The 18,021-nt window shown below is 50.9% G+C and overlaps 5 protein-coding genes across 5 annotated transcripts; 2 read left to right on the top strand and 3 right to left on the bottom strand.

Moving 5' to 3' along the window:
* Nucleotides 1-299: 299 nt before the first annotated feature.
* Nucleotides 300-2,551, bottom strand: BU24DRAFT_394060 (putative lysosomal cobalamin transporter). The gene is made up of 2 exons (XM_033525214.1): nucleotides 1,949-2,551; nucleotides 300-1,899 (listed from the first exon to the last, which is right to left on the bottom strand). The coding sequence occupies exons 1-2, from the start codon at nucleotides 2,505-2,507 to the stop codon at nucleotides 686-688; spliced, it is 1,773 nt and encodes a 590-aa protein (XP_033381673.1). The 5' UTR covers nucleotides 2,508-2,551; the 3' UTR covers nucleotides 300-685.
* Nucleotides 2,552-2,750: 199 nt separating this feature from the next.
* Nucleotides 2,751-7,619, top strand: BU24DRAFT_235086 (protein CFT1). Its single transcript, XM_033522227.1, has 4 exons — nucleotides 2,751-5,552; nucleotides 5,606-6,691; nucleotides 6,747-6,894; nucleotides 6,948-7,619. The coding sequence occupies exons 1-4, from the start codon at nucleotides 3,087-3,089 to the stop codon at nucleotides 7,478-7,480; spliced, it is 4,233 nt and encodes a 1,410-aa protein (XP_033381672.1). The 5' UTR covers nucleotides 2,751-3,086; the 3' UTR covers nucleotides 7,481-7,619.
* BU24DRAFT_424347 (dienelactone hydrolase-like protein) lies at nucleotides 7,524-9,579 on the bottom strand. Its single transcript, XM_033528476.1, has 2 exons — nucleotides 8,920-9,579; nucleotides 7,524-8,734 (listed from the first exon to the last, which is right to left on the bottom strand). The coding sequence occupies exons 1-2, from the start codon at nucleotides 9,239-9,241 to the stop codon at nucleotides 7,758-7,760; spliced, it is 1,299 nt and encodes a 432-aa protein (XP_033381671.1). The 5' UTR covers nucleotides 9,242-9,579; the 3' UTR covers nucleotides 7,524-7,757.
* Nucleotides 9,580-9,921: 342 nt separating this feature from the next.
* On the bottom strand, nucleotides 9,922-12,395 carry BU24DRAFT_493851 (uncharacterized protein; the record flags this gene model as incomplete). Its single annotated transcript, XM_033534000.1, has 1 exon — nucleotides 9,922-12,395. The coding sequence occupies exon 1, from the start codon at nucleotides 12,064-12,066 to the stop codon at nucleotides 9,922-9,924; it is 2,145 nt and encodes a 714-aa protein (XP_033381670.1). The 5' UTR covers nucleotides 12,067-12,395.
* A 1,415-nt stretch (nucleotides 12,396-13,810) lies between these two features.
* Nucleotides 13,811-15,730, top strand: BU24DRAFT_424345 (MFS general substrate transporter). Its single transcript, XM_033528475.1, has 2 exons — nucleotides 13,811-15,616; nucleotides 15,668-15,730. Exon 1 carries the CDS (start codon nucleotides 13,983-13,985, stop codon nucleotides 15,459-15,461), a length of 1,479 nt encoding a protein of 492 aa, XP_033381669.1. The 5' UTR covers nucleotides 13,811-13,982; the 3' UTR covers nucleotides 15,462-15,616; nucleotides 15,668-15,730.
* The last annotated feature ends 2,291 nt before the right edge of the window (nucleotides 15,731-18,021 follow it).

Genomic DNA, 18,021 nt, shown 5'->3' with positions numbered 1-18,021 from the left:
GTTGGATCTAAAGAGAAGGTGGAGGAGTGTCTGTTTGGCTTTATGGTAATGGTGATATGCGTACATGCATGCACCTTCTGGATGGTGATGTTGAAAGGGATCTCATGCATACGTGTACTCGCGTGTGTATACAGATGTGCGCATCGACGGACAGAAATGATGGTGCCTGAGATAGTACTCAGATGAATACCCCTTCTTTGCCTTTTCAAAACAATGTCATACGCATTCCAAACCATGGACATACATGCCGTGAAGATCACAAGGTGGAGGGATGTTTGTAGAATATGGGTTTTGTTACTGGTAGGGGGCTCTTTGTTACTGTTCATGAATCTGCTCCTCGGATTTCCTTTCGTGTTGGGACATAGGGAGGGTCGTATTTGGTATCAACATGGGGAACGGGATTATCAGATATGATGGAATGGACGCAGAGGAGCAGATGTACGATTGAAGTTTGATAAACTAACACAAAGAAAACAGACTTAAAGACAACCTTAAAAAACCCATGCCCAACCGATAATCGAGGTATCATGACTATTAGTATGAGGAAACCCAACCCAACCCAGCCCAAGTATGCACACTCGTTTGATTGCCTAATGAAACCCACCCAGAACCAACCAGAGAACCGACTGTGCGTGAACTTGAGACGACAATTTTAGGGAAATCCGAACGGCTTGTTGTTTTTGATTTAGCTTCGCTCTCCGTTCCTCTCCGTGGAACCGTAGTTGTTCTTCTTCGAACGGCCGGTGATGTCCTGCCATGTAGCACCGAACCGCCTGCCTGTGCTTGCCAAAAGGCCCTCCTCTTCCTCCTCTTCTAGATCTCGGTCGACTTGTTCTTGGTCTAGCTTAGGTGTCCTGAAAAGCGTTGTCAAAAAGACGATGATGTAGACGCCCAAGAAGGCGAATTGTGCCCAGAACAAAACTACACCGAAGAAGGGGAAGTTGATAGTAACACGGTTGAGGAAGGTACTGATTACACTCGGAGTGCAGACATCCTTTGCGACCGGATTATCGGCGAGCTCTGTGCATGGCTTGATAGCACCGCCGTCCTTTGTGCAGTCGGGCTGCTCTCCAGCATGGCGTGGAGGTCGATCACAGAACGTTTGAGGACCGAACGTTGCGTACTGTGGCGCGACTACCATTGCGACGGAATAGTTGATGGCTAGGACAATGAGATTTAGCAGCACCGTAGCCAGCAGCAATGCCTGAGGAGAGGTGTGGCCCTTGCGGATCTTGAAAATAGTGATCCAGAGGAAGCGGATGCCAATGGTTGCAATCCCGACGATCGAGGCAGAAAAGAAGAAGAGAACTAGCAAGAGGAAGATAACGTAATCAATGGGGAAGACCTTCGAGGATTTGACGAGTATCCAGTTGATAGGTTGGAAGATGTTGATCTTTCCCAGTATGTAACCACAATGAGATTTGCAGATCGAGTTCTTCGCCTTGTCAATAGCGGTGATAAGCATGCTCGTGAACACCAGTAGAGCTACAATCATCAAGAGGAGACCACCGAGAAGCTTGAGGGGACGGAAGACTGCCTCGATCTTGATCCAAGCCTTGACGAGGAAATGACGGTCTTCGCCGCTGGATTCTGCCGCCAAGCGTTCTCGTCGAATAAGTGTTCGCTCCTCACGAATGAGCGCCTCCAGCTCTCGCCTGTCTCTAGAATCCAGGCCACCATCTCGGCCTTCATTGCGGCCTTCAAGTTGTCTCTGGCGCTCACGGTTCTGCTCAAGTTGTGATGCTGTGTTGGCAGCCAGCGCAGGGGCTGAAATCGAAGGGGCGGATTTGATCAGAGACACGGGGAGCAACGCCAGTCCGGCACCAGTATATAGGATGTAAACTAAGGTTCCGATGGTAGTGAGTAGTCCGAGTGCGAACGTAAGTGCACGTTCTCCGTCTACACAGTGTCAGCATTTCGTAACAAAGGCGAGTAGAAGAACACCTACGATTCTCTTGTAGTAACCTCTTGAAGTAGTCTAGGTCCAGCTGCTGGTCATGTTTGGCTTGTTTCGCGAATGGGGCGAAGAAGCCAACCAGGAAGATGATGACCACGAACAATATGAACGCAATGGTATACTTGAAAGCGCCCCAGAAACGCTGACCGACGGTCTGCTCGCCTGATTCAGCTGCATCGTCATCGTACTCCTCGTACCAGAAATAGGTGAAAGGCACGACCAACAAGCAAAGGAGTGCGTCAAGCGAAAACAGTGTATAGTAAACAATCTTTAGAGTGTATAGGATGTTGTTGACACGATCCGGACTGGCCCAGTCCTTCTTGCGGCCCTGGCTAGAAAGGGAAGTCGAAGATACGAGGGCGACATCGACAGGCAGAAGGAGAACCGTTGCAAGCAAAGCCAATGTTGTGAAGATCGATACGATCGTGACGGAAGCCGCGCGATCTCGCGGAGCCTGGTAAATAAAGACAAATACGGAGGCTATGGCCAGGAGCAGAACGATGGCGATAGCATAGGCCACCCAGATCAAGCTCGTTTGTATGAGCGCCATGATGAGGGAGCTGATTGTCGTGTGAAGAACTCGGCCTACCCCTCAGCGTCGAAGTTGGTGTTGGTGGAATGGGAAGCTGGACAGGCAAGCGCAACAAATGACGACAGTCCCGGTCGATCGACGAATCGAGGCTCGCGCCTTCTAGACCCTCCGCAGGTACTTGGTAGGTACTTCCGCAGTCACAACCACAACCACATAATATTTCCTTTTTGAACGCAATGTAGCATATCAAAACTAATCATAAATACTAAAGCTTATATTTTTCCGTCAACTTACATTTGAAGAATCGAATTCTCCTTCATTCGGTCTCATCCTGAAAAAAGGATCTCATCTCGTACTTACCTAGGTTCTTATGTAGGTACCTACCTGGTCGCACTGTCTGTACTGCAACAAGCCTATGGTGGTCAAAGCTCCTTCCTCAAGAGAGATCACCACTAGCGCCCTTGGCAGTTCGAGCTCTTTGAACGCGTCGCAAACCAATCTTTGGACATTGTATCTCGAATTGATTGATGGTCCACCCTGTTACGAGTCCCGCTCAGAACATGACAGTCGGAAGCGCGTCGACTCCCTGTAACCACGATGCAGTGCTACACTGAGTTGGCCCCGCCGACGGCCGTCAGCCATGCCATTCAACTCCCCTTTCTCTCCTCCAAGGCCAACAATTTAATCGTCGCAAAGAACTCCCTGCTGCAAATATTCGAGCTCAAGTCCACAATCACCGAGGTATCCTCGAACGGAGCCGAGGACGCGGAAAATGCGACCGCAAATCTGGATACAGAAGCGGCCGATGTACCATTGCAGCGCACCGAGCACACATCGAAATTGGTACTCATTGGAGAATTTCCGTTGGCAGGAACGGTCACTTCGCTCGCACGTATAAAAGCACTGAACACAAAGACAAGGGCGGAATGTTTACTGGTTGCGTTTCGAGACGCGAAGCTCAGTTTGGTGGAGTGGGACCCAGAGACATTCAATCTTCATACTATATCTATACACTACTATGAGAACCCAGACTTATCTGGTGCACCGTGGTCTGCAGATTTGAAGGACACCTACAATTTTTTGACAGCGGATCCAAGTAGCAGATGCGCCGCTTTCAAGTTCGGTACTCATAACCTCGCTATCCTGCCCTTTCGGCAGCGTGATCTAGTTGAGGACGATTATGACTCGGATGTAGAAGGTCCTCGAGGAGATAAGGCTGTGGATAGTAATGGACAAGATACGCAAAAGACGCCCTACTCGTCCTCATTCGTGCTACCTCTCACGCATCTCGACCCCACGTTGACCCACCCTGTTCATCTGGCTTTCCTCTACGAATATCGCGAGCCGACCTTTGGAATCGTCGCCTCGTCTCGCGCTGCTGCCCCGTCCCTGCTCGCCGAACGAAAAGATATCCTCACATACACTGTCTTCACACTTGATCTTGAACAGAAGGCATCGACAACGCTTCTGTCAGTTCAAGGACTTCCCTACGACATCAATAGGGTGGTTCCTCTACCTCTGCCAATTGGCGGTGCCTTACTCGTCGGAGTTAACGAGATCGTTCACGTTGACCAAGCCGGAAGGACAAATGGAATTGCTGTAAATGAGTTCGCTAAAGCCTGTACCTCGTTTGCGCTCAAAGACCAGTCAAGCCTAGCCTTGAGGCTCGAGGGCTGCGCGATCGAACGTCTGTCTGAAGACAATGGGGATGTTCTGGTTGTTCTTGATGATGGTTCTATATGGATCCTTACTTTCACTCTAGATGGACGTACTGTGTCTGGCTTGACACTCCAGCCAGTGTCAACTGAGCAAGGAGGTCAGATCTTGAATACCAGACCATCGTGCGTATCGAACATTGGACGCGGCAGAATCTTCATTGGAAGCGAAGATGGAGACTCTGCGCTGCTTGGATGGAGCAGCAAGCTTGGCCAGACCACCAGGAAGCGATCGCAAGCCGATCTCATCGCAGAAGATGCAGGTTCATCACAAGAGGATGAAGATGAGAGTATGGATGATCTTGATGATGATCTCTACAATGACAACACTGTGGCAGTGAAGAAGGTTACAGCAGTAGCAGCAGATCCTACTCTTCCAGGGACATATAGCTTCCGGATTCACGACTCTTTGCCCAGCATTGCACCAATCCGAGATGCTGTGATACATTCTCCAGGCACATTGGGAGATATACCTTCCACAAAATTGCCGAGTACAGCATGCGACATGCTGCTATCCACCGGTCGAGGAAAGGCTGGAGGACTCACCGCCCTCAATCGTGAATTGATTCCAGCTAACCTGGCCCAAACAAATTTGGGCCCATCGAAAGGGCTTTGGGCTGTGCATGCAAAGACGCGATCTGCGATCGGGCTAGTCACTGAGGACGGTCAAGACACAGAAGCCAATATGTCTGCGGATGTAGATTATCACCAATATCTCGTGGTTTGCAATGCAGATGCCAATGATGTGGAAGCCACCGTTGTATATGAGGTGAACGGCAACGACATCAGTCCAACAGATAAGGGTGATGTTGAGCGAGACGGTGCAACCATGGCGGTTGGTACTCTCGCGGGCGGCACTAAAGTTGTCCAGATCATGCGCAGTGAAGTCAGAACATACGATTCTGAACTGAACATGGACCAAATGATCCCGATGGAAGACGAGACATCGGGAGATGAATTGCAAGTCATTGGGGCCAGCTTCGCAGACCCTTACTTGCTGGTTTTGCGCGAAGATTCCAGTGCGAAGATTTTCAAAGCGAGTAGTAGTGACGAGGTCGAGGATGTCGAATGCAGTGGATTGTCTTCTTCGCAATGGTTGTCTGCTTCGCTCTTCAAGTCTTCCAAGATACCCGAGATCTACACTTTACTTCTATCTCCAGAGGGTGGATTGTACATGTTTGCAATGTCAGACTTGGAAACACCTTGCTATGTTGCTGAAGGGCTATCATTCCTCCCGCCTTTCCTGACCCCCGAATACGCGGCCAGGCGTGGCAATGCCAAAGCAGCGATCACCGAGCTCCTGATAGCTGATATTGGAGACGCGACCTCCAAGACTCCACATCTTATAGTAAGTCGTCGTTTTGCACTATCGACCATATACAGACTAACATTTTCTTCTAGATACGAACATCCACAGACGATTTAGTAATCTACAAAGCTTTCCATCATCCGTCCCGGAGTGGCTCAGATGCATGGACCAAGAATCTACGTTGGGTTAAAGTGTCTCAACAACATCTTCCTAGATATACCGACGAGCCAGGAATAGAATCTGCTAGTATTGAAAGAGAAAACACCCTCATCGCATTGGACAACATTTGCGGTTACAGTACCGTCTTCCAACGCGGAGCATCTCCCGCGTTCATTCTGAAGGAAGCATCGAGTATGCCCAGAGTCATTGGACTGAGTGGGAGAGCCGTCAAAGGCCTGACCAGCTTTCATACCTCCGCATGCCAGAGAGGTTTCGCTTACATTGACACGGAAGACACTCTTCGAATCTCCCAATTCCCTGCAAAGACTCACTATGGACATCTGGGCTGGGCAGCTCGTAGATACCCCATGGGTTCTGAGATCCATGCTCTTTCCTACCATCCCAAGGATCTATATATATTAGGAATGGGGCAGACAGAAGAATACATGCTCCCAGACGACACTTACCATTACGATTGGGTCAAGGAGGATATTGCATTCAAACCACACGTGGAACAAGGGATCATCAAGGTAGTGGATGCAAAGACATGGACCGTCATTGATACTCACGTTTTGGATCCGCAAGAGGTTGTTATTTGCATCAAAACACTGAACATGGAGTACTCCGAAACCACGCATGAACGGCGAGCGCTGGTCGCGGTTGGGACGGCCATGGTTCGTGGTGAAGATCTTGCTACCAAGGGAAATATCCGAATCTTCGAGGTCATCACTGTTGTGCCAGATCCGGAAAGACCAGAGACGAACAGGCGATTGAGATTGATCGTAAAGGACGAAGTGAAAGGAGCGGTCTCTGCAATATCCGACATTGGCAACCAGGGATTCATGATCATGGCCCAAGGCCAAAAATGCATGGTCCGAGGCCTCAAAGAGGATGGAACCCTGCTGCCAGTTGCTTTCATGGATATGCAGTGTTATGTAACTGTGTTGAAAACGCTCCCTACGACTGGAATGCTGCTCATGGGTGATGCTTTCAAAGGGCTTTGGTTCACAGGATATACGGTATGTTTGCAGGCTAAACAATTTGGAGGCAGATTCCATCTAATTGTTACAACAGGAAGAGCCATACAAGATGATGCTCTTTGGCCGAAGCAAGAGCCCAATGGAAGTCCTTGCCGCGGAGTTTCTGCCATTTGAACAGCAACTCCACATCATAGTTGCAGACGCAGACATGAACCTCCAAGTCTTGCAATTTGATCCTGAAAGTACGCAACCCAACTCCGATCTCGCATGTTCTTTTGCTAATCAAGATGGGCAGATCCAAAATCTGTTGGCGGCCTTCGACTGCTCCAAAAATCAACATTTCACACTGGACACTTCCCAGTGTCCATGCATTTGTTGAAGTCATCTTTGAAGATGCCCTCTGCCTCAGAATTCCCTGGCGCAATATCGCCGTCACCAGATGACATGGACATAGAAATGGACATCGACTCCGAGGACTCGGGGCCTCTTCATCAAATCCTACATACATCGCAGTCTGGCACGCTAGCCCTGTTGACGCCATTGTCTGAGTCAACGTATAGGAGGCTAAGTGGCCTGGCAACATACCTTGCCAACACGCTAGACTCGCCTTGTGGACTAAACCCAAGGGCGTATCGGGCGGTAGAGAACGAGACAGGTGGCGGCGGAGGAACAAGAGGAATACTGGACGGTAATCTCTTGATGAGGTGGGGTGAACTAGGCGAACAGAGGAGACGTGAGGGACTTGGAAAGGTCGGCGCCGAAGATTGGGCATTCAGAGGCGAACGCGAGGTGCTTGCTGGATGGGGGCTTTTCGGAAGCAGAGCATGAGTATCTAAGCAGTGCTGCAGCCGGATATATGAGCATGAAGACATTTTGCTGGCATATTTTAATCATTAACTGAAGTATCGGCCCTATGGATAGATGACGTTGCTATCGACATCTTTTTTCAGCCTCATGGTTACCCTGATGATTGTATATTACTCCCTCAAGCATTGTTATTAAAGCCATGACTACAATTGCCGATATAATTGCACCCATGGGGCAAAATATACAATTACGTATGCCGCCCGTGTCAATTTACACATCATTAAAACCGTCATGAAGTTCATGCGTCAGTCTCCCTCCATCCCTTCCCGCCATCTTTCTCAATCAAAGTATTACTTTCCACAGAACCTTCGTCGACCAACTTCCTAGATGTCTCCTCTCCGAATACGGGCAACCTAACCTCAAACTTCTTCCCAGCCCCTGGCTCCTTCCCATCGATCTGATATGGAAAATCCGTCCACTCAGGCAACAAACCCGCCTGCCTCAATGCCGTCGCCTGATCCCAAGAAATATGCTCATGGCACAACCGATCCCCGCGCATATTAACCACCGACGTGAACGGGATCTCAAGGAACCTCCCCGTAGGCGGGACACCAGGCAACAACCAATCCACCACCTTGTCATGCGTGAAGCGGAACACAAACTCATCCACCACCCTATCGACCCCGATCGTCCTACTCACCAGCTTCAAGTCCGTGTCCTCTGGATTGGCGAAGATGAAGTTGTGCGTGTAGAACGCCGTGAGCCTCTCCTTCCCAATCCCGCCGGTCAGGGTGGGGATGTGGTTGACGTACGGCTGGGACACCATCGTCGCCATCGTCTTCGGGACGTCGCGCTCCTCGAACTCGTACCGCGTGTGCTCGTTCCAGATGTCCTCGAGGTCGAAGTGCGGGCCGTTGAGCAGGGGCTTGAGGAACGTGAGGGACCGGGTGTGGGCGAGCTTTGCGGAGGAGGGGTGGTACTCTGCGGAGGAGGGGAGAGGCCAGGCGGAGTCCTTGGGTGCGTCCGTGTACCGGTAGGTCTTCACGGTGCTGTCCTGGGCGCGGAGGGTCGAGGTGCTGGTATCTGGGACGACGGAGAGGGATTCTCGGCGCGGTTTGGCGTCGCCGGAGAGGTGGATGAGTTGCGGTGGGAGAGGCGAGGTGTGTGAGGTGTTGAGGGAGGTGAATTTCCTACCTCCGTAGGAGATTATGGCGCGAATGTCTTGGGAGAGGCAGGTGGCTTCTTCGACGTAGTAGGGGACGCGGGTCAGGTATGCTGTTGTGATAGGGACGATATGGGTTAGTTTTAGGAATAAGAAGATACACATATAGAACTCTAGTTCATGTCATTTCTAGGCAATGTCGAAAAGGTTTCGACTTGGATTGAAATCCGCGTATATAAAAGGAGGAAATGGAATGGAGTAGAATAGAGCAGTAAGTAAACAATTGAAAGCAACGTACAAATCAATCCAAACCCACCACCATCGTCGCAACTCTCCAGCTTTCTCAGCTCCTCTACCGCTCTTTTCAATGGGAACTCACTCCCATCCTCATCTGTTTTACCGGGGATGAGAACCTGTGCGACCGCGTAACCTTCCTCGGCCCACTTGACGAGCGGCGGCGGGTCGAGATGTTTGTCACTCTCGTCGAGCGAGGCATAGTGATCGGCGACGAGAATGAGGCCAGGACCATGACCGCGACGTGAAAGTGGGGGCTGGATCGTGAGGTGGGGTGATACCTTGATGGGAGGGGTAGAGGGGTTGGAGGAGTAGAATTGGGCCATGGTTGCTGGTCGAAGGTATAACTGACTTGAATATGGGTTGGGATGGGAAATGCAGCGTTGAAAGGAGATATATAGCTATGTGGATGGTGTTATCTGGAAGATGTCATATAATGGTGGATACTAGTTAGTTACGGAAAGATAAAGGTTCTGAGTGAATTGACCAATTGAAACGAGTGAATACTAATAGGTTTGATAGATTTTTTGTCGAAAAGAGGGGAGTTCAAGGTGCATTTGTAGCTGTGGGGATGTCGGAGGTAGAAGTAGAAGCGGAGGGGGTAGGGAGGAGCTCTAGCTGGGATGATATCAGTTGGGAAGATACGAGGTAACTACTAAATGGGGGACGAGAATGAGGGGATGAGGGACGTACGACGTTGGGTTGTCGTACATATAAGCTAAGGCCGGGAGCGCTAGATCGAGTGGGGATGGATAATAATGCCTCGTGGGACGGGGGAAGAAATACAATTACCCAGTTGCATGCACAATTCACAAATCATGAGCATCTAAATGGGTGAAGATGAGGCTGAGGAATGCCCTTGACGGTCGAGACTTTCTTTCCAATGGGATTTTATTATGTCGTCAATCTCACATCTCAATGCTTCCGCTTTGCATGCGTTATCGGAATGCCACTTCTAGATCATGCATTAAATTAATTAAAATGATTATAGATTCACATTGCTGGATCAAACCCCTTCGACAAGATAACCAGGCCTTCTTCCTCCCTCGTCAATGTTGTTGATCTGTCCACTATCGCGGATGTACCCACTGACGACGTGCGGATCCGTAGGTCCTAATACTTTGATACTATTCTTCAATCTCTTCTGCCTCAGTTCCCGGCTTCGTCTGCGCCTCGCCTGCATGGCCTTGTCAAAAATACCTGGTTTCTGCCGCACCGATGCTGAATCACCACTGGACTGCGTCCAAGTGGATTTCGTAGATATCGGACTGAGCGATGAGGTGTTGGTACGATGGGTGATCTCGTTGGCGAGTGGATGATTCGAGCCACTGGAGCGTCTTGATTGTGAGGATGCCATTGACACTCGGAGTTTGTTGCGAGCTGCTGCTGTTGCAGCTAGACCTCTACTTTCGGTCAAAACCGAGCGTTGGCTTATTTGAGACATTCGATGCTCGGAAGGGGCTGGGAGGAATGATTCAGAGTATGTGGAGACACTGCTGCTTTCAGGGAATGCCTCACTAATTGGTCTTTCCCTCACCGAAGAACTCAGATCAATAAGGCTTGCATGTTTCGATCGCGGCCTTGGATCCGGTGGAGTACGAACCACTGCAAAACCTCCTGGCAAACGGACCATAGGCTTCAAAGGCATGTGCCTAGGAGACCTCGTGGTTGGAGATGGTTCTCCTAAACCCCTTTCTTGACTCCCATCACTGGATTTGCTTGACCTGTTTTTCCTGCCGAATAGCAGAGGCTTGTTCTGGGGAAGTATAGAGAACCTTGAGTCCCTACTAGTGTTCTCCTGGGTATGCCCATAAGGAATCGCTTTGAAGCTGTTGGCATCGATAACCTTCGACTCCTTTGGCGTCTTTTGTTTTTTAGCGGAGCCTGTTTCGTCTTTGCACTGCCGGCTCCTATTCCCAACACTGAGTCGTTGCGGTATCCAAACAGAGAGCTTGCCAGAAATCCTATACCTCTTATTCGCCGAATCTCCCCCAGTCGTAACCGTAGTGGCATTTCCATTCAGGGAGACACAGCGCGGTGTGGAGTCATTCGAGGATTTTTGCCATGACAATGGCCGTGGCATGAGACCTTGGTCCAACGGTCGAGGCTTCGGATCGAGTCCGGCTCCAGCCACCATAAAAGAACTGTTGTCGTTCGGCGCTTGTCTGAGAACCTCCTCAGGACGCACATTCAGTTCTTGGTACTGATCAACCAGCAGATCGTGATAGTCTTGCGAGAAGCTCAATTGTCTGGCCTTTTCATCTAGATCCGGGTCCTCCCAACTGTCATCGCTCAACGGGTTTCCTTTGTTCAACGCACGAAGCTTCCTCCCCCGCATATATCGTCTATCGGGGCGATCGTGATCGTGGTGCTCACGGTAGTCGTCCATAGCATGCCCCACTGATGGATCCAGTCCAAGTGATGAAAATGCCTTCTCCTTGGTCGATTCATCGGACACTGCCGAACCTCCTGACGAACTTGAACCGTCGACTCGAGTATCTTGCAGGGGCGAGGGGTGATCCGAAGCCGCATCGGTGCCAATCTCGGAATCTGGCCGGACTGCTGGTGTAGGTACAGTGTATGGCTTCAGATCTACCATCGATGTACTCGTGATCGGTGGTATTGGGAGAGGTACTAGGTTAGTGGTAGGTTTTGGTGGTAACGGCAACGGAGTCCTAGGTGGAGAACCGGGTGGTCCCAGGTCCACAAACGAACGCTCGTATATCGGCAAGAGTCGAGAAACCTGGGGAGACGAGGGCGACGTTTGCGTTGTTAAAAATTCCATGAATCCTTCGCCGGCCTCAAACAAGGGCTCGGGAATGACTGGGGATAGCGTTCGTCCACCGGGCAGTGGGGGTGTTCCAGGATACGTCTTCGCGATTTCGGGGGTACTGTTGAACCACTCTGCAGGAGCTTTCCACGAAGCGTCGCTCGCGCTTCTTTTGGGGAACTCGAGTGTTGGAGTGAGAGGTTGTGATGCTACCACGAACTCCTGTGAGGGTGATGGAGTCGGTGGCAATGGCTTGTCGTTTCGTGGTTGTTCTGGGTTTGGAGGTACAGTCTTTATGAAGGACTTGAAGGACCGCACTGGGCGCTCCATTCCCTCGAGAGACGATGTCGACAAGTTTATCTGCTTGAACGGGGTCGCCATGTTCTTTCAGTGCTGGCTTCGGTTCATGCCTCTACAGTGGAGAAATGCAAAGTCGGCCGGTTTTGAACGACGAAATGGTCAACAAGCCTTGGATAACTCTTGCTTCTAGAAGAATTCCTGGAAACAAAGAAATAGGCAATGATTCACGTGTGTACCGTCAAAAACGGTCGTGACTTGTGGAGTTCTTGAAGGAGTGGAACAAAGACAGGGGTGCTTGACGCTCCCTTGGTGTTTGTCGTAGTTCTGCATGCAGCCAGTACATTTTTGCTGTTCAATCCCCCGGAATGTGAATTTCTGGTGGCTTCGTTTGCCGGAACCTATTGTCTAATGCAGAAACAGAGGAGCGGGCCATACCGACAGAGATGGACTATCTCAAATTGAGGAGTGGCTGATGAATATAGGGACAAGAACCAAGTGAGAAACGATAAGAAATCTGCTGCAAGTACATAGTAGATGCATGACTCATGGGTCCCGTTGAAACTCATTTGTTCATCATATTGAGTTCTAGGCGACAATCATCGCATCTCGATACTTTCCGCAACGATGCCAAGGTGACATACATGTTGTATAACTAGGATGGCCTTGAGACACGATTGCTTATTTCCTAATATGGTGAACAACCGCGGAATACAAGAGATCAAGTCATTGAGACACTAGATTAACAATATTGATATCTAGCCCGGATTTTGTTTGCTTGCTTACAGAACATTACTTGGTGTTCTCTGTCTTTGTGGATGTTGTTTTAAGAGTGTGAGCGCAACTTTACTCCGGTTCACGGCGACGACACTGCATACTGACACCGACCTCCGACCTTACCATCAAACGTCAGCGCGCCAGTTTCATTCCTAAACCAGCCACTCTTACATCAAATTGTTAACGAGTACCCGTTCACAGTGGAGACGCACAAAAAGCGCATGAGAAGGGAAATCGCATAATTCGCTGAATCAAGCGGGAAACCGATACACCGAGCATCGTAGTCGGGCTTTTCGATGCTGAGAAAGAAGGTTAGCGAGAAGCGGGCAGATGTTGCACCGACTCGACTAATTCACACCTCCATTCGCTCAGCCCACGTTAACATTACAGCGTCAATGATGCCTAACTGGATCCCACTAGCAGAGGATTGCCATGATCCGTGAATGGTCGACTCTTCGCACTCTCCTCGTGTACTTACTATGGCGGGTTTAGCGATCGGTCGGTTGTTAGACCACCTCGATGCATGGGCTGAAATTCCTCCGACATAACGAGCAGTTCAACAGGAGGTACGGAGTCCACTGTACACATTTTACGAACCTACCAAGAGAGCCACACTCGCTATTAGGCCACCAAAGCGGACTAACGTTAAGCATTGAGCGGTGCTAAATCTACCGCTACGTGCGTGATGCGTGCTTGCGATCGGACGAAAGAAATAAAAAATATGGCTTTTGAATGATTCATCACAATCGGTTATCGTGGAGTTTAGGAGAAATCATGAAGTATTAAGTACGATCTTCTGCCATTGCCTTGAAGCTCGTATCCTATCCAGAACACCCAGAACATCCAGATAGCCTCGACAGCCAGCAGAAGCTCAATATTTTTATCTCGTTGCCTTCCTACAATCGATTACCACATTCGGCAAGGCTAGTAACAATATGTCCAGCCCACTACCCACCACGTCCTCGGACGACCCTGTGCAGCTTGGAATACCACAAGCAGAAATCTCTTCCTCATCGGAGTCTCCTTCATTAGCTGAGAAGACTGAGGAGGCTGCTGGGCCAGCATTCAACCCAGGATGGCGTTTTATAGCAGCTTTTGTATCTCTGTGTGTCATCACCTTGATGGCTGCATTGGATGCAACTATGATTTCCGTTGCACTTCCTGTAAGTAACTTTTGATACTGCAAGGCAGTAAATATTCGGATCCTGACATCAAAGTAGATCATGGCGAGGGCACTCCACGGTTCAGCTATTGAAGCCTTTTGGGCAGGAACATCATTCCTCTTGACATCGACTGTCTTCCAACCAGTCCTCGGATCCTTCTCTCACATCTTCGGGCGCAAACCATTGGTCTATTTCAGCTTAGTCCTCTTCTTCGCAGGATCGGTCGCCGCAGCACTCGCGAAGAACTTCACAGTCATCCTCGTGGGTCGAAGCATTCAGGGTGTCGGTGGCGGCGGCATCATCTGCCTGACCGAAATCATCGTCACAGACATGGTGCCGCTCCGCGAGCGAGGCAAGTGGTTCAGCATGTTCAGCGCCATGTGGTCCATTGGCACGGTCGCAGGACCGCTCGTTGGAGGTGCCTTCGCCCAGGAGGTCTCTTGGACTTGGATCTTCTGGCTGAACCTCTTCTTCATCGTGCCTGGCGCTGTTCTCATCGGCATCTTCTTGAAGCTCAACTACAAGACCAGTTCTTTGCTCGAGAAGCTCAAGCGTGTCGATTGGATCGGTATGACACTCTTCCTCGGATCGACCACCGGCTTCCTCATTCCTGTGACATGGGGAGGTGTTCAATACCCCTGGGACAGCTGGCGAACACTCGTCCCGCTCATCGTCAGCGCTGTAGGCATGGTAGTCTTCGTTGTCCACCAAGAGCGCTGGGCGCAAGAACCCTTGGTCCGCACCAGCGTCTTCAAGACCACCACCGCCGCCGTGACCTACGCCGGCACCGTCATCCACGGCATCATCCTCTGGGCCCTCCTCTACTTCCTCCCGCTCTACTTCCAAGCCGTCAAGGGCATGTCACCGATCATGTCCGGCGTCGCCCTGTTCCCAGAGACCTTCACCGTCGCGCCCGCCGCAATGGTCGTCGGTGCCGCCATCGCTATCAGCGGAAAGTACCGCTGGGCCATCTGGTCCGGCTGGACCCTCACAACCCTAGGCCTCGGCCTCATCATCCTCCTGAAGCCAGAGACGACGACCGTCGCCTGGGTCTTCCTCTGCCTCGTCTCCGGCTTCGGCACGGGCGCCCTCTTCCCCGCCATGGCCATCACGACGCAGGCCTCCGTCCCCTCCTACGACGCCGCCTACGCAACCAACATGTTCTCCTTCCTCCGCGCCTTCGGCCAGACCCTCGGCGTCGCCATCGGCGGCGTCATCTTCCAGAACCAGATGAAGAAGAAGATGCTCACGTTCCCGCTGCTCGCGGATCTCGCGACCGAGTACTCCAAGGACGCGGCGGGGCTCGTCGAGATCATCAGGTCGCTGCCGGCTGGCGACATGAAGGACCAGTTGAGGGAGAGCTACGCCGACGCGCTGAGGTACATCTGGATCGTCATGACTGCTTTCTCGGCTGTCGCGCTGGTGCTGAGCTTCTGGACGAAGTCGTATGCGTTGGACAAGCCGCTGGAGACGGATCAGGGGTTCAAGGATAAGAAGAGGGCGAAGGACGAGGAGAAGGATTCGCAGGCGAAGGCATGATTCATTGAATTGGAGAGAAGGGGAAGTAATAGATTGGGGTTTTTCTTTTCATCAGGTTGTATGAACAACTTTAATTACGGTTGTTGGTTGTGATGGTTCGATGGTATGATATAATGTACTACACGACTTTTCATTTTTAGACAACTACGTTTACTCTAGATAATATTAGAATACCCGACTCTCGCGAATAAAGGATAATACTTCACATTTGTTCGATACTGGGTGTTTGCAAGACCAACCATTCTGCGTAGGCTAATCAGAGGGCTGGGTATCGGTCCTGCCTCCGAGTTCTTGAACATAGGCATCCGGCTTATCGGATCTAGCAACAAAGAGTTGTGCGACACCAGCCTGAATCGATTCGCAGACGACAGCCTATCCAACCTCCTCTTGGCTCACCCATTGGGAACACTACAGTATGCATGCATCCATGCCCAGAGGCCGTAGCCAAACGACAGTCAGTCTCGAGATAGATGAATGAAATTCCAACAGACTCGCCAATCTGGAAGGCAATTTTTAGCAACGCGCGCTACATGCTGTCAATCCGCTACTTTGTAAAGCGGACCGGGGTCAGATCTTCTCGTCGTCTGCTATCAAGTCAATCTGGTGGCAAGAATGGGCCTGTCGTACAGGCTATCCTGGATAGGGAGGTCGAAGATATGGACCACGCCGACGGCACGCGCAAAGGTCTCGGCTCGGCTGCTGTTGAGGGAGGTTGTCAATTGGGGAAGCCATGGAGAGAAGTGGGTGATTGTAGCGTTGAGGTTTCAGACAGCATGTCAGGGCTCTGAAACAGCGGGAGGGTAGAGCAGGGGGCCTGGCACTGGATATCCTTGCGTATGACGAGTGCGGTGACGAATGATTCCTGGGTTATCATATGGATCGGGCGGCATCTTAGGTCCAGACCTGGTGTATACTACGCTACAAGATGTTAATAGGTGCGTTGTTGTGACGATGTTTTGAGATGCTGAGGAGTTAGACGTTCAGAGAACTGTAATGGGGAAGAGGCATTCGGCACGGCGCAGGTGGATGTGTACTACAACGGGTAGGGTAACGTGTTGAGGCGCGCCGTGCGCATTGCCTTGGGTGACTCAGGCAAAACGGTGACAGTCGCGCCATTGAGCGTCTCTGTGTAAAGGCGCTTTCAGAGGTGCGTGGATGCTGGTGAATGCTAGTATGGAATGCCTGGCCTGAAAGGCGGCTGTGAACGTGAATTTTGGGAAGAAAGACAATTCGTATTCCTGGGACAGAAGGAAGGTCAGCCGCTCCGATCAATGACGGCAGACCAGGACCAGAGCCTGAAGGATCGCGCGCAATTGCCCTTATTGGTGTTGGGATCATCAGCATGAGAGGAAGTGAATCAATCTGCTCGAGGTGAGGGTTGAAAGGCACGATGATGTTCAAGTCGCACAGTGCACGACATCATGTTCATGGTGTCACCCCAGCCACGACCAACGTCGATTGTCGCCGGCGCCGTGGCCGTGGCCAGGCTTGGATTTATTGGACGCAGGGGACGTTGTCAGGGTATTGGGTGGATATGCAGCCGGGATGGGGAGGCGTGGGAGGAGAAAAGAGCGAGGCGGATCACCCAGCCAGCAACAGAGTGTAACCGAAAACGAAAACGGGGGGCAGCTGAAATAGCGGGCATTGCGCACTGTGAACGAACACGACTGATTTGATCAATTCTGTGATACAGACGAGAGGCAAACAGAAGCACGATTGATTGACCTGAACAAGATTGAGATTGAGATTGCGAATTGGGGTGAGTTGAGTGTATTTGTTGTTTGAGAGGCCGCAGAGTGACGACTCTGACCGAGCGCGTGGGCTAAGCTTTCCTTAGCGTGATCCCGTGAAATTGAGGAAAGAGCAACCCAAGAGAGAGGAAAGAGAGGGAAAGAGAGAAGAAGCGCGTTCCATTGGTTGCTCGGTGACGGTACAAGACGGTCACGATACCGGATTGGGCTTAAACCGTATTACTTTCCCTGTGAGTACATCCTTGTCTGTAATTATCCTAATCCCATCACCACCTTGACCATCCCCTTCACCTTTCCCTTTCTCATCATATCATCATCATCTTCACACATTCACCCTCACTACCTATTATTGCTTCTACGCTTCAAGGAGTACTGTGTACTGTGTACGGGGTACACTACACTATCTACGAGCACCTAATCACCCGACGTGTACCTGGTACGATACCTATTACAGGCTACATCCATCGTCAACCTCACCATCACCACTACCACTATCATCGTTCGCTCGCTCGCTCGCTTGCTCGTTCTGGCCCTACCAACTCCTAATTTACCGCCTTCCCCCGGCCGTGCTAATTACGGTAGTGCCTGCTCTCTCTGTTTCTCGCTCTCTCTCACTCTCACCTTCCTTCATCCTCCTTTCTCCGCCCACCAACTCAATCGCGAGCCCGGTTTCCTTCCTTTTTCCCTTTCCTTCTTGCGACGCCCTTCTCTCTAACCCACAGTCATTCGTTTCAGCGTCCATAATCGCCCTCAATCAATCCCTTCCTCACTCTCTCACGGCAGCGCGCACGCTCGACTCTCCATAATCC

This window comes from Aaosphaeria arxii (genome assembly GCF_010015735.1).
Source record: "Aaosphaeria arxii CBS 175.79 unplaced genomic scaffold BU24scaffold_6, whole genome shotgun sequence".
NCBI classification, from domain to species: domain Eukaryota; kingdom Fungi; phylum Ascomycota; class Dothideomycetes; order Pleosporales; genus Aaosphaeria; species Aaosphaeria arxii.
This window is presented reverse-complemented; position numbering and strand designations above follow the sequence as displayed.